General features: G+C 39.7%; 2 protein-coding genes across 2 annotated transcripts; one reads left to right on the forward strand and one right to left on the reverse strand.

Annotated features, from left to right (window-relative positions):
* Window positions 1-240: 240 nt before the first annotated feature.
* LOC140998087 (ADP-ribosylation factor 3) lies at window positions 241-3,286 on the reverse strand. Its single transcript, XM_073468231.1, has 4 exons — window positions 3,115-3,286; window positions 2,921-3,031; window positions 2,709-2,833; window positions 241-592 (listed from the first exon to the last, which is right to left on the reverse strand). Exons 1-4 carry the CDS (start codon window positions 3,260-3,262, stop codon window positions 431-433), a joined length of 546 nt encoding a protein of 181 aa, XP_073324332.1. The 5' UTR covers window positions 3,263-3,286; the 3' UTR covers window positions 241-430.
* Window positions 3,287-9,494: 6,208 nt separating this feature from the next.
* Window positions 9,495-14,301, forward strand: fkbp11 (FKBP prolyl isomerase 11). Its single transcript, XM_073468230.1, has 6 exons — window positions 9,495-9,807; window positions 9,928-9,990; window positions 12,723-12,810; window positions 12,945-12,978; window positions 13,160-13,230; window positions 14,050-14,301. The coding sequence occupies exons 1-6, from the start codon at window positions 9,679-9,681 to the stop codon at window positions 14,256-14,258; spliced, it is 594 nt and encodes a 197-aa protein (XP_073324331.1). The 5' UTR covers window positions 9,495-9,678; the 3' UTR covers window positions 14,259-14,301.
* Window positions 14,302-14,313: the final 12 nt, after the last annotated feature.

Consider the following 14,313-nt stretch of genomic DNA (forward strand, 5'->3'; position numbering starts at 1 on the left):
CTGACACAGAACAGTTCTTCGCATGGACGACATACATCAACAAAAAAGTCACATTTGACTCATTGCTGACTGGGTGGAGTCACACATGACTTGGTACAGCACCTAGAGACTAACATACAGTACATTGCACCTAAGGACAAGAGGTGGACACAGGAAAAGCAAGTGTCTGCTGTGATTGCTTACGGTTAGTGTGCATTCTTGTGTGTGTGCGTGTGTGAGAGAGAGGTTAAATATGAAGTATGTGAGAATCTGTTTTCAATAAGCGTTGAGAACCTCAACAGAAAGCCTAAAAATCAACCCTCCCCAACCCCATGATCTTGCTTTTCACTTATCAATCAAAACCCTTGATCCTAACACGCACCCACATTCCCCAAAAACAAATAATAACTTGGACGGTTGTGGTCGCTGGCTGCTTTTTCCAGTTTCCTTCTTATTTCTTGTTCTTGAGTTGATTGGCCAGCCAATCAAGACCCTCATAGAGGCCGTCGCCGCTGGTGGCGCAGGTGGCCTGGATGTACCAGTTGCGGTGACGCAGGGAGTGTAAGCCCAGCTTGTCTGTGATCTCAGCAGCATTCATGGCGTTTGGTAAGTCCTGTCGAACGGAGAGACAGAGAGTTCAGTGAGGAGACAGTAGGTCAAGGAATAGGGTACAAACACACATGGGTGAATAAAGGCATATGAGCATTTTACTTACTCGACATTTTACTTTTCTAAAGGCCAGACAGCTGATGTCGTATTTGATCGTAAATTAAGTGTCTCTGGATTTTTTGATTTTTTTACCTTGGTCTTGTCGTTTTATGACATTTTAATGCAGAATTGTTACATCGTATATCTTGAATTGATAATGAAAATAATAGTTGCAGCCTTAGTAATGTGTAGTTTTACAGAGGAAACTTAAATGGTGAATTTTAAAGGAGTAGCTAGACCTAGCAGCTGGTTAGCTTAGCTTAGCTTAGCATAAAGTTATCAGGAGGAAACTGCTAGCCCGGCTGTGTCTAAATGTAACAAAATCTACCTACCAGCACTTCCTAAGCTCACTAATTCACATGTAGTATTTTATTTGTTTAATGTGTAGAAAACTTCATAGAGGGTTGTTAGGTGGACTATTTGTGGCCTTGGCGCAGTTTTCAGTCTAGCGGCTAAGCTAACCAGCTGCTGGCAGGAGCTTCATATTTGAGGGACAGATATTAAAGTGGTATCAATCTTCTCATCTAACTGTCATTATGAAAAACAAATTAGCATGTTGCCCAAACAATCCATTGCAAAACGAGTAAATCGGCTTGTTTAAAGTCTTGCAAAGCTACTTTGTATCCACAGAGAGAATGGGTTGGCTAACTAGCTGATATACTAAATCATATAGTGAAAGGCTGTACGCTGAAAGCTACATTTCTACATACGGTTCAGGAGTGTGCTATAGTCGCTACATTTTATTTAACTGGTTTTAACATTTAGCTCTCGTTATTTTGTTATCTTCTAAACATTGTCAGCTCTACAGAAGATTCAAAGGCAACACTTTTGATAACTGATTAGCAGCCAAGACAGTGTTGGCTGGTAATGTTTTCACTTTCTGAGTCTGTGTGTGTCATCCTCACAAAATGTGATCCTGGAGACACCTTTTGTAGCAGGAACTACCAAAGAAGCGATTTTGAGTGTTTTGCCAGGTGTTATATGTCTGTCGTCTATTTCTGTGTACAGATTTGTGTCAGCATGATAGCATCCCAAGATACAGTCACGAATCTTTACAGGTGTGCAGATGAGATTAAAAAAAAGAAAGTGAGGGCCAGGAACTACGGAGGGAGGAAGTAGGAATGGGGTCACTGTCGCCCCACTTTTAAGCCCCTTGCCCACATTTGTTTTAAGTTGAAGATCCCTGTAACCGAGTTCCAATCATTTCTGTCCACTCTACTGCAGCTGGTTTTGTTTTCGGTCTGTCTGTGGATGTCGTCTGAGATTTTTGTCGGTGCAATAGCGTCACAACCGTGCAAAATACAATCAGGGAACTTTACAGGTGTGTGAGTTTGAAGACGGACGGCTGAAAAATTCTCTGATTGAGTCTTCTCTAGTGTGAGGATTTCTCTATTTTATATAAATGTAAAGAACTTCAATATGTCCCCTTGGATTCTTGGAAACTGTAATGAATATTTTTCACTGCCTTCTGTAAAATTATGGCCCAAACAATTTAAAAATGTATCAACTGAATAATTGGCAGATTAATCAATTATGAATATAATAATAATAATAGTTGCAGCTGTAGACAGAATGGCTCTACTGTCAGACTCAGATTACTGTATGTTATGTAGTTATAAAGGTGTTAATGAGGAAGGAGGAATTTCTGAGGTTTGGTATGATTTCTTTCATAACACTGGTGTGATTTGACCCAGATTATTGCATGTGTTTATCTTTTTTGGTGTCGTTGTCATGGTTTCTGTATTCTTGTTCCCTATTCAGCTGAGCCACTGTTCCTTTCAATTTCTCTTCCTCCTTTTCCATCTGCCTTTCCTCTTTTTCTCTTTTTATATCATAAACCCGTAAGCCATGAATTCTAAGGGATGTTGTTTATTTTTTCTTGATCCAAAACAGGTATAGAATTTATGAGCTCAGGCTTCCTTCTCTTTCTCTGCAGCGTCAAATTGTAAATGTAAATGAAACTACAATGAAAATGGAGTAAATGATTAACATATATATGCAGAAATGTTATGGTTTCTTACCTGCTTGTTGGCAAACACAAGGAGGACCGCATCTCTCAGTTCGTCCTCAGCCAGCATCCTCATCAGCTCCTCTCGTGCTTCGTTCACACGCTCTCTGTCATTACTGTCCACCACAAAGATTAGACCTGAAACAGCGAGAGGAATGAACTAAATACATTACATTTCAGAAGAAGAGAAGATGCAAGTGTTACCCTTTGATTAGCTCTGCTCACCCTGTGTGTTTTGAAAGTAGTGTCTCCAGAGAGGGCGGATCTTGTCCTGCCCACCCACGTCCCACACAGTGAAGCTGATGTTCTTGTACTCCACCGTCTCAACATTAAACCCTGAAAACAAGAGCAAGATGTAAAGCAAACACAGCGGGCATGACAGTACTTTACAACTAATGCTATTTCGACTGTGCACATACCAATGGTTGGGATTGTGGTGACTATTTCCCCCAGTTTGAGCTTGTAGAGGATCGTTGTTTTTCCTGCAGCGTCGAGCCCCACCATCAAGATCCTCATCTCTTTCTTCCCTATGAGGCTCTTCAGCAAATTCCCGAAAATGTTCCCCATGATTCAAATGGAGTCGTTAAACTTCAGTGTGTGGCTACAATCCTGATTTTGGATGGCTTTCTGTGAAGATTTTTAATCGTCCAGCAGGGATAGATTATGAAGGAGGGCTGAAAGGAAACAGAACAAATAACCATTTACTAACACGTCTGTGTGCGTTGCTATAACACAAGGTAAACATCAAATGAAAAACTACACTAACACGCCAGGAAAATCTCACTTCTAAATGCACACCCCGAGACAGGTGCAAGCTATGCTAATCGCCCACAGTCATCGTCACAGAGAGGGTGAAGGAGATGGATGTCAGTGCCATGACTCCAGGCTGCAGCACAATCTGTTCAGACCCTTCTCGCTGTTTTTTTTTCTCCTTCAAATGTTAGCCTGCAACAACGCCAAGCCCTCGGAGCAAATGCAAAATGTCCTACATTACCGGGCATGGCTTAAGACACATTAAACTGAAATCCACCATAAAAGCCAGATGGCCTAAAACAGGGACAGAAGAGCATGTTACCTGTGCAGTCTATATGGAAAAAACTATCCTAAATATTGGAGGATAGGAGTGAAATCCAATACTCTCTTAAACTATCTAATCTCAAAGGTCCACTTACTAGCCTTCTGAGCTTTCTACCACTCAATACTATGACATCACTAACTTCATTATCCATTTAATTTCCCTTAATTTATTCATTTCATTTTCATCATTTGAAGTGCTGAACAGGTTGGAGATCACTCAGAGGTCTGGGACCAGGCTAGAATCCTGTAGTCCGTATAACAAATGTGTGTAGAAATGCACCTGTAAATAACACAATGTCCTCGAATGATGTCTTCTAAATGTACAAACACATCTTGGACATTGTGCTATGTTGGGTTTATGCCAAGGGGAATGCCATAGTGACTGCACATACTCTGAATTGTAAAGTATGTATATTAACTGTATTTTAATGTGTCAAAGAGACAAGGTGGTTCAGTTTATACTATACATGTAAATCCTTAAACCGAGAGTGCATTTGACTTAATCGTCCTACAACAACAGTGAGGGGTTCAGATAAGTGCCAGACTCACTAAAGTGGAAACAGAAGATAAAACACAGATGCACAAAGTCCTCAGCAGGTGGACGTGGGGCTAACAGCAGCCCTGTCCATGGTGCTGAAGAGGATCACACCAGCTCGCATCCTCTCACAGATGGGTTCACACGTTTAAAATGTGACCTCTTAAGATGGTGATTATTAATGTGGGAGCAGGGCCACGATATTCCGGCCTGATCATGTAAATCCAGCTCCGGGTGACTCAGGCTGCGTTAGCCGGGATGCTACGGTCGGTAGGTAACGTAACAGCTATCCTGCCGCTATTAGCCGTGAACATCGGCCCCGCATTCATCTAAAGATTCGCACTTATTTTCCGCCTTCAGCCCTTAAAATTTCAGCATTATCTGATGTATTATTCTCCCATTTATCAGTCGAGTGTGGCTTTTAATCGCTGGAGCGACGAGGCGTAACGGGAGCTAGCGTATCCGCCGTGCCGATCCACCCCATTCATCCATCCGCTCCTCACCTCAGCGGGCGTCCGGCTGCCAGCGAGCCGGCCGCCGCTGCTTCAGCACGGGCGACACTGAGTTTACACTCCCGCCACAGGACGGCCAGCAAACACTACATTATGTCCCGAACTGCAGCACCTACGTGTGTATTAAGGATGGTATTGCCAGTATCCTCACTTACCTTTGCTGAGTAGACCTCTACTAAATGTCTCACGGTATTTTCCGGGGGACAACGCAGCAGTACACGAGATCTCGCGAGAATAGAGGAAAAGCGGAGCAGAATTTTGTGTGAAAATGAATGTATGTAGATTTATGAAGGATTTGGATCATTGTAAGACCTCATCTGACTCAGAAAAGCACAATATTTATACATATTGTATATCAAACAGTGTCGCAGTACAATAGACTCACACAGGTGAGTGACTTGGGTCTCCCTGTTGGCCCATGATTTAAATTAATGTCTGTGTCTGTCGATGCAAAACTCAAATACTACCCCTGACATTTATTCTGCATATTAGTTACGGACACATCTGTATAGGAATATCACGTTTTGGGGATTAGGATGTGTTAACAGCTGTCTTTTGTTTTTGTATGTTTTTTTTTTCTTTGCCTTTGGAGTGTGCACATACCCATGGTTCATCAACACATTTCACTTATTTTGGCAACTTTTCCCCCTTCTTCCTTCATTTGATACAAAAATTGTACAGCAATATATGGAAAATGATATGTCAGTTTTAGACTCTCTTTTGAAAATTACATCTTAACAGACACAATGAATCAAATACTCAATTAAAACAATGTAAAGAGCTTGAGGGCATAAATAATGTTCAGTAGTTTTCTTGTGGTTTTCTTTTTCATGCACAGTGGTTTGTAATGTAGTGACATAATTTTAAAAAAAAATCTTTAACTGGCAGAAATGGGCTTCCATATATTCCATATAGTTCGCTGCAGATGTGTCATAGCAGAAAAACTGCAGGTGGAGCTAATGGTATAAGGGCTGCATTACATTTAGGTTGACCGGTTAGGTATGGTGCATGCTGGATTATTGACATGGCTCACTTGGACACATCATTAATGGTATACAGTTACACCTCTGTTTTTCCTGATAAAAAGTCAATATGTCTGCTCTGAAAAGTATGTAGTAGAGCACATTATGTTTTCAAATACCAGACACCAAATGTCGGACAGTGTCACCAGAGTCCCTCATTAAAACACTGTAAACCAGATCAGGAGGTTTTTGATTTGTTGTATGTTAATTAGCATCAAGTTCAGCAATGATGTGTTAACTGGAAACGACAAGACTAAGAATTTTGAAGTTGCAATTAATTAAATGGCTACTGAGCGTGACATCCTGTTATATAAAGTTCCTGTTGTATGTGTGAAGATTTTAGGAAATGGTGAATTGGTCGTCAGTATTGCATAAGACCTTGTGCAATATTTTCATCCCCAGACGGGGAACAAAGAAAAGTTTCTAGAGTAAATGGATGCATATGATCAGTATAAAACATTGTGCATTTCTAAGTAATATCACTCATAAAGACAGATCAAATTACACTGACATGTTTTTAACAGTTATTACCACAGAAAATCTACCCACTGCTAGCCTTTGTGAATGTAAAAGCATTTTGATGCAGCAGTTGAAGATGGCATGGGGCCAAATCATTAAGATGAAATACTGTGGTTTACCAAAACGTACCCTTGTATCTACTTCTGTGATCTGAGGGAGGAAGCAGGTTTTATCTTTGGTTTGCACACAAAGATGAGTCACTCAATTCTATTTCAGTGCTGCTCTGTGACAGTGTTTTAATGTACCGTTCTTGATCATACATCTTTTTTAATACAGGCAGGGAATCTGTAATTCCTGTATTTTCAGACATTTAAGTTTTATATTGACCACTCGTATATTTATCATTGAGCGACCTAAGTTTGTTTTAGTTAGCGCCACCTAACAAAGATTTACTCTAAGCTCTGACTCTTCTACATGAAAAACTATCCTTTGTCTAATACGAGAGCATTTGGCACTAATACTGCAATCTGTGCTAGTGATACTTTCATAATATTCTGCTGGCAAACAAATGACTTGAGACAGTTGGTGATTTGGTTCTAGTTTTGCAGGTCATCTTTGCAAATAAAGTAAGAGGAAGTGGTGGGAGTCATTTGTGGATGACAACAAAGTTGACGAGGAGAAAAGAACTGAGTGCTCGGGCGAAACTACCTTTTGCCCTCTATCCATGGCCCTATAGAGGGCCATGCATAGAGGGCACTGCATCATGTTTTCTCCACTGGAAAGATGCCATAGAGGGCCCTGCATCATATTTTCTTCACTGGAAAGGCTTCATAGAGGGCATTGCATCATGTTTTCTTCACTGGAAATGCTTCATAGAGGGCCCTGCATCATATTTTCTTCACTGGAAAGGCTTCATAGAGGGCACTGCATCATGTTTTCTTCACTGGAAATGCTTCATAGAGGGCCCTGCATCATATTTTCTTCACTGGAAAGGCTTCACAGAGGGCACTGCATCATGTTTTCTCCACTGGAAAGGGTTCATAGAGGGCACTGCATCATGTTTTATCAAGGGCATGCAAGAGGACACTTTTTCAGGTTGTTTTTTTTATTTCCACACAGCGATCACTTTCCCCTACCCCTGCCTGAGTTCACTAGTGATAACAACTATGCTTCATACCTGACATTTTATGACCCTGTCAAAGAGTCGGTAAGGGTTTCTGCATGACAAGATCGGTGATTGTGATCATACGTCACATTGAAGATAAAAATAAGTGATGAATGTGAGTCATAGGTGGAGAAAATATGTGGTTTTGAGAGATCCCCTTTTTTCACTTAACAAAATAAATGTAAAAGAAACATGTAGAATATGTTGGTGAACATACAATTAATTGACTTTGTATGTGACAGCACAATTTACACTTTATCAGCTATTCTTGTGAAGGTTTTCATTTAAGTTTAAGATCTGCGATTTGAACATCCAGATCCCCTGGATGATTTAAATGCCCCAAAACATGTTTTAATCATATTCTTACTCTGAGCAATGTTCATTTGGGAAAAATCGATGTCATGTGTCACACCAGTTAGAGTATAGCAACACTTGAATCCACATCAAATGACAGCTGTGGTTGTTTGCTTGCTGCCTGACCACCGTCAATCAAATTGGATAAAATCACACCAGCACAGTCCTGATGAAGCAGATCAGCTGAGTGTTAAACTCTTGATAAATGACAAGTAATTACGTTTTTTTATAATAGTCAATGTTACAGAGAAATACTTTTTTTTTTTACATCAAATAAATGTAATTTAGTTAAAAGTAGCCTCCAAAATGTTGTGAAGTGGAAGCACAAACTAGCAGAAAATGGAAATACTCAAGTAAAGTACAAGTAGATCAAAATAGACATCAATAATAAAATACAGTACTTGAGTGAATGCACTCAGTTACATTCCGTTACTTGATATATTAGCAAAACACTTGCAGGGACTATTTTTCTGCAGCATGAGTACTTTTGCTTTGATACTTTAAATACATTTTGGTGATATACTATATACATCTACATAGGGAAGGTTTTGACTGCAGGACTTTTACTTTTGGAGAATTGTCACATAGTGTCTTCACTTAAATAAAGAATCTGAATACTGTAACTAAGTACATACATTGACTCTACTGCACTTAAGTACAATTTTGAGGTACTTTTGAAATACTAAGTAAACTTGTGTAGTATTATCAGCAAAATGTATTTAAAGTATCAAAGTAAAAGTACTCATTCTGCAGAAAAATTTACCCTATCAGCGTTTTACTATTATATCAAGTGATGGAATGCAATTGACTACATTTACTCAAGTACCACACTTTTGAAGTACTTGTATTATTACCATTTTCTGCTACTTTATACTTCCACTCCATTACATTTATTTATAACTTTTTAAAAACATACTTAATTGTAAGGATGCAAGATCTCACATCATTTACTTTAAATTAGATATGACGCTGTTCATATTTACAGCATTCTGACAAAAATTGTTTTGACTCATGGGCCTTGTAGACAGTATACATGTAAATATATGTATAAGTTTACTTTTACTTGCCCTTTTAATACTTAAAACAAAACTACTTATGATACTTTTATTTTACCATAACTGAATAAACAAGCTGTTCTCAGTGGAAAATAAGGTCCAGAACACTGTTTGAAGCTAGAAGCGTGGCAGGGTCCGCCACATATAAACAAAGTGAAACAGTATGAAATTGTGTTGTCCTTTAAGGCCAGTTTGTTTATTCAGTCATATTTCGAAGATCTTTCTTCTGATTAAAATTTCTTTCCCAAAACTACATAGTGCACCTTTAATATCAGATGTTTGAAGACTGTGACTCAAACTTACTAGTAGCACGCACAAATAATATTTTAACAATATCTTTACTCAAGTAGGATTTTTGGGTACTTCTTCCACCACTGGCAGTCTTTACCAGTGGCTTGGTGAGGGACCAGCAGTGACGTGGCGCCTGTGCAGCGGGCTCTAACAGGAGATGTCTGCTCCTGACAGCCTCCTCCATGTTCATGTCTACGGTCTCCTCCATGTTCATGTCTGCGGTCTCCTCCCTGGAGCAGCAGCAGAGCCGGGCGGAGGCTGCGCAGCACCGCCCCCCAGCGCCTCTGCAGGGAGCCGCTTCCGCCTGTCGGCCGCGGCAGCCTGGTGGGATGCTGGCGGAATGTTTGAGGCGGGCTCTTCAGGGAGACCCAGGTGTCGGGACAACGTCCGCGGGCCGCTAGTCCTTATCGCCACAGCATTATAACACATCAGCATTAGTCGGTGCTGAGCCATTTTGGACACAAGTGGTCGACGCTGTGCAGCTCGGCCCTCTCTCAACACGGAAGTTGTTGGATGGCAGCTTTTTCCCACAAGTTCACAATGAAGACCAGCGTGTTTCTGCTGCTGCTCTCAGCAGCTTTCACCTGCGGACTCGCACAGGGAGAGGACCCCTCAGCGGAGGAGCTGCAGGTGGAGACCTTGGTGAGTGAGACACTCGGTTAAAACACCGCCACACAGCTGTGACACAGCAGCTGTGGCACAATAACAGCCTCCGGAGAATTAATGCAACACAGCCTAACAGTTCACTCTCCTGTCCCGAAGGTGAAACCAGAAACTTGCTCTGTACTTTCCAGAATGGGAGACACGCTGAAAATCCACTACACGGTAAGAAAACAGCTTCACTGTCTGCTCTGCGCTGAAACAGTCCTGTGTGTGCATTGTATAATGGTTTATATTGAGACGGGTCCAGCTGATGACGAACGCAGTTGTTGTCTATGTGGCACCGTCTGCATGAACCATGTGGACACCGCTGACAATCACACACTGACTGAATATGAACCACACACAGCTACAAGAAAGGGCTTTGTGGTTGAACATGAGGCAGATTGTGGTTTAGTGTCGGTCACTGAGGTTTATTTGGGGTTTTTATCTCGTGTGTGAGAAGATCGCCTCTGCTTTTACTACGGACTGATGGGGCGGTGCAACACGTCAGCAATAACAGCTGTGGGTTTCAGCTCCACTGTGTGGAGTAGTGCTGCAGCCTCGTGGTCTCCACTCATCACACTTGTGGAATAAATAAAAAAAATGCCTTTTTTTCCATTAGATGTTTTTGAAAAATCTGAATTTGGCAAAGGGGAAAACAAAGACCCCTTTCCCTGACTTTCTTCCTACTTTTCTCTGTTTTTACAAACAAATAAAATAGAATATGTGGAGAGAAAAGCACAAAAAAAGCTTATGAACAACATTGACTTATAAAGATATAGACCTAACTAGAGCCTGACCATGTCGATGTTTGGGTTGATGATACATCAGCCGCTATAAGCACATATTTTTTGGAGTGATCTCTCAAATGTTGTTACCACACACTTGTTACAAAGATATGTAACGTAGTATTTTGCGTCAGTGAATCGAAACTATAAACTTGGATTTAAAACAAAAATTGGTTTCATGATCAGGGAAAAAGTTACACTTACAGTTACAAGTTTTACATAGTATTAGGTCAAGTACAGGAATAAAAAATTGAAACAGCAACAAAAAATAGAGAGAGGAAATATAGATGGTTAATAAAGTTATTAGATGTTCTTGAAAACAAAACAAAAAGAACTACAACAACAACAACAGAGAAAAAAAGACTAAAAAGAACATTGATCTTGGATTACAAACATAGACTTTGGCTCATGGTTACAAATGCACCACATATTATATATGTACCATGCATACATATATCTATATACTCAAACGTGTGTGTTCATGCAAACACACATACATACATATACATTTACAAAAGCAGACTGGGAATTTGATTTTTTTTAAAAAAGGTTTCCACATCGGCGCACGTCGGAGAACATATATGCTGATATAACAGAGCTAAGAACCGGATTAATCTGAAAATCCAAGAGGTCATATAATAACACTGTTGTTAATGTGTTTCCAAATCCAAATAATTTATACTGCTGCGCAATGAGAAGACATTTTTTAACCCCATTCTTTAAGTGGACCTGCTCTTACTAATCCAAACAAAGTTAACATCTGCTAACAGTTTTATTACTATACTGTATATTGATTTGTCTTACAGTATTTTATATTTCCAGACAAAATAATATGTTCATATTTTGATCTTGTGCTACAAAAGCAGAGGAAAGATATTTGACATTTCTGGCTGGAAATACAGTTGCAATTTGAGAAAGTTCACACCTGTTTCACCTGTAGCTGATAACATACTGAGTATTTGTCCTGCCATGGACGCTGGAACTAGTTTTATTTCTAATAGATGTAGATCTTTGTTGAACAAATGAGACAGGTGAGGCAAACTATTACTGCTGAATGAAAGATTGAATTTGCAGAAATAAGATAATCTAATTTTTTCGGCACCATTGCTTAAATCATGAAGCGAAAGGTATAACCTTGAAAGACTTTTCAGCATTAAAGACGTGGCAGAACTGCACTGTATGATCGCTCACAGCAAAACAGTGTGCCGTCTGCTACAGGTGTTGAATTTGTCAAAGTCAAGCACATTCATACTTCATACTGGTGCCCAGTCCTTACTTTTACTTTTGTTTTTGAGGATCAGGATTTTTACTGTTTCCTTCACAGACATCCAGATATGTAGTCCAACATGTTTTACAGATAGAAAACCACACACAACAAAAAAAAACAACAGCAGGTTCAGAAAAAGTAAGACTATAATAAAGTTCAATTTAAAATACAACAAAAGAGACAATGGCAATGATAATCCAACCATACACACATGTAAACATTTAAAAATGTATACCTGATCTGAAAGGAAACTATTTTATCCACATTTACTCGATTTATAATTTTACAGAAATCATTGGAAAGTGTGGATGTTAAGCTTATTTGGATTCTCTCTGTGAGAGGAATGAAAAGATAGATCCCATCTCATGTCATAACCTCTGTCCGTTAAATAAGAAGCTGGAGCCAGCTGCTAGTTAGCTTAGCTTAGCACAAAGACTGGAAGCAGGGGAAAACAACTAGGTTATTTATGTCCAAAAGTTAGAAAGTAGGTAAATAATCAACTACCAGCACATCTAAAGCTCACTAATTCACCCTTGATCTTATTTGTTTAATCTGCGGAGCCATGATAGAAGTTTCCTCGTTCTTCCAGGTTTTGTGCTAAACTAAGTGAACCAAGCTTTACTGTAGTGACATGAGAATGTCTTTTCATCTAACTATCTATTTTTTATTGATCAAAAATACCAATAAGTAGTTTGTCCACAATTTCTAAAGTAATACATACATGTTGTATCTTCAAGTTTATGTCTGTATTACTGTACAAAAAACATCAAAACCAGCTCTATGAAACGTGTATCAAATTACTCTTTCTCTTTCTTTTATGTCACCACCTCTTGCCTCACACTGTATGTTTGACCCTCCAGGGTAAACTGCTGGACGGAAAAGTTATCGACTCGTCTCTGTCCGTGGACCCTCTTGTCGTGGAGCTGGGGAAGAGGACAGTCATTGCCGGTAAATAAACAGTAAATCCTTTTGTGTTGCTCAGGCAGTGACAGTTTATTTACGTTTAAGAGAAGACTGCAGCCTGTTATGTGAATGTGCTTTCTTTGTGCTGATTGACTTTCTCTGTGTGATTTTCTTATCAGGTCTGGAACAAAGCTTGGTTGGCGTGTGTGAAGGGTAAGTGAAAAGTAAAGGTCCATCGGAAGAAAAGGCTCAGCGGTAGTTGTAATTTTCCGTGGCTGTGTGCAGACATGAATTCATTCAAAAACGAAATACCACAGTTAATAGATTGGTGATGGAATCTGAGAAATGCTTCCTCAATAAATGTGTTTGTCAAATTTCCATTTCTCTCATTCAGGCAGAAAATCAAAGCCACTATTCCATCTCACCTTGCGTATGGAAAAAAAGGTTACCCTCCTACGATTCCAGGTATTGAACAAAGTTTGCAAGTCATCGAGCAACTTTACACAACTTCACAACTATGATCACATACATTAGCACAGTCACACTGAGCATTTGGTGTTAGTCAAATGGTGTTAGTCTATAGCTTCTTGTCTAAATCCAATGAAAAGACCAAAACCAAATAGGTTTCAGTCCATCTCTCGATTGTTACGACTTACTCTGTTGCACTCAGCTTCAGGCCCATTGAGTCTTCCTGAAGACTGAGCTCTTTAAAGGACCAGTATGTAAGATTAAGAGGCATCTTAAAGTCTGTAATTTCCCAAAACAGCAGGCAACTGCAAATTTAGCAAACCCCTCTTGAACTGATGGTGTATGTGGGAATGACTAAAAATAAACTACAGTGCTCATGTTTATCATAATGAAGGTGCAGTAGTGTGGCTCACTGAGGTGTTTGTATATTTAATTCATTTTGGGATTAATTCTTTTCATTTGTTGATGACAAGGTAAATAAAGAATATCACTGCTCTTTCCTTCGTATACGTACGTTAGTGACCATTATGTAATATATATTTTATCTTATATTTCTTTTTTTATTTATTTATTTATTTATATGTGCAAATAATATAAATGGGTGAAACATTAAAGAAAAAATTCATTTCAACACCTGATGTGACAAAACATTGAACATGGACTTCAAGATGGCATCCTATGTGGCAGACGTCTTCGTTTGCTTACAACAACATTAAGAGTCGAGGACGGAGGAAGAATTTCCTTGTTTCATTGTACAGGGAACTTGTTCTGTACTCTGCATATGATAATAAAGACCTTGACTTTGATCTGCCATAGGTGATGCTGCTCTTGAGTTCGAGGTGGAGGTGGTTTCCCTGATGCAGCAGACGCCGTGGCAGAAAATGGTCAACGACGTGTTCCCCCTCGTGTGTTTGGCGCTGGTGCCCACTCTGCTTGGCTTGGTGGGACTTTACCTCTACAAGAAGGCCAGCGTCGACAAGCCGAGCAAAAAGAAGGCAAAGGATAAGAAGAGCAAGAAGAAATAATGACAGAAGCACAGAACTATTTAAATAAAATTTTTTAATTCTATTTTGTCCTCTT

The sequence above is a fragment of the Pagrus major genome, chromosome 6 (genome assembly GCF_040436345.1).
Source record: "Pagrus major chromosome 6, Pma_NU_1.0".
In the NCBI taxonomy this organism is placed as follows: domain Eukaryota; kingdom Metazoa; phylum Chordata; class Actinopteri; order Spariformes; family Sparidae; genus Pagrus; species Pagrus major.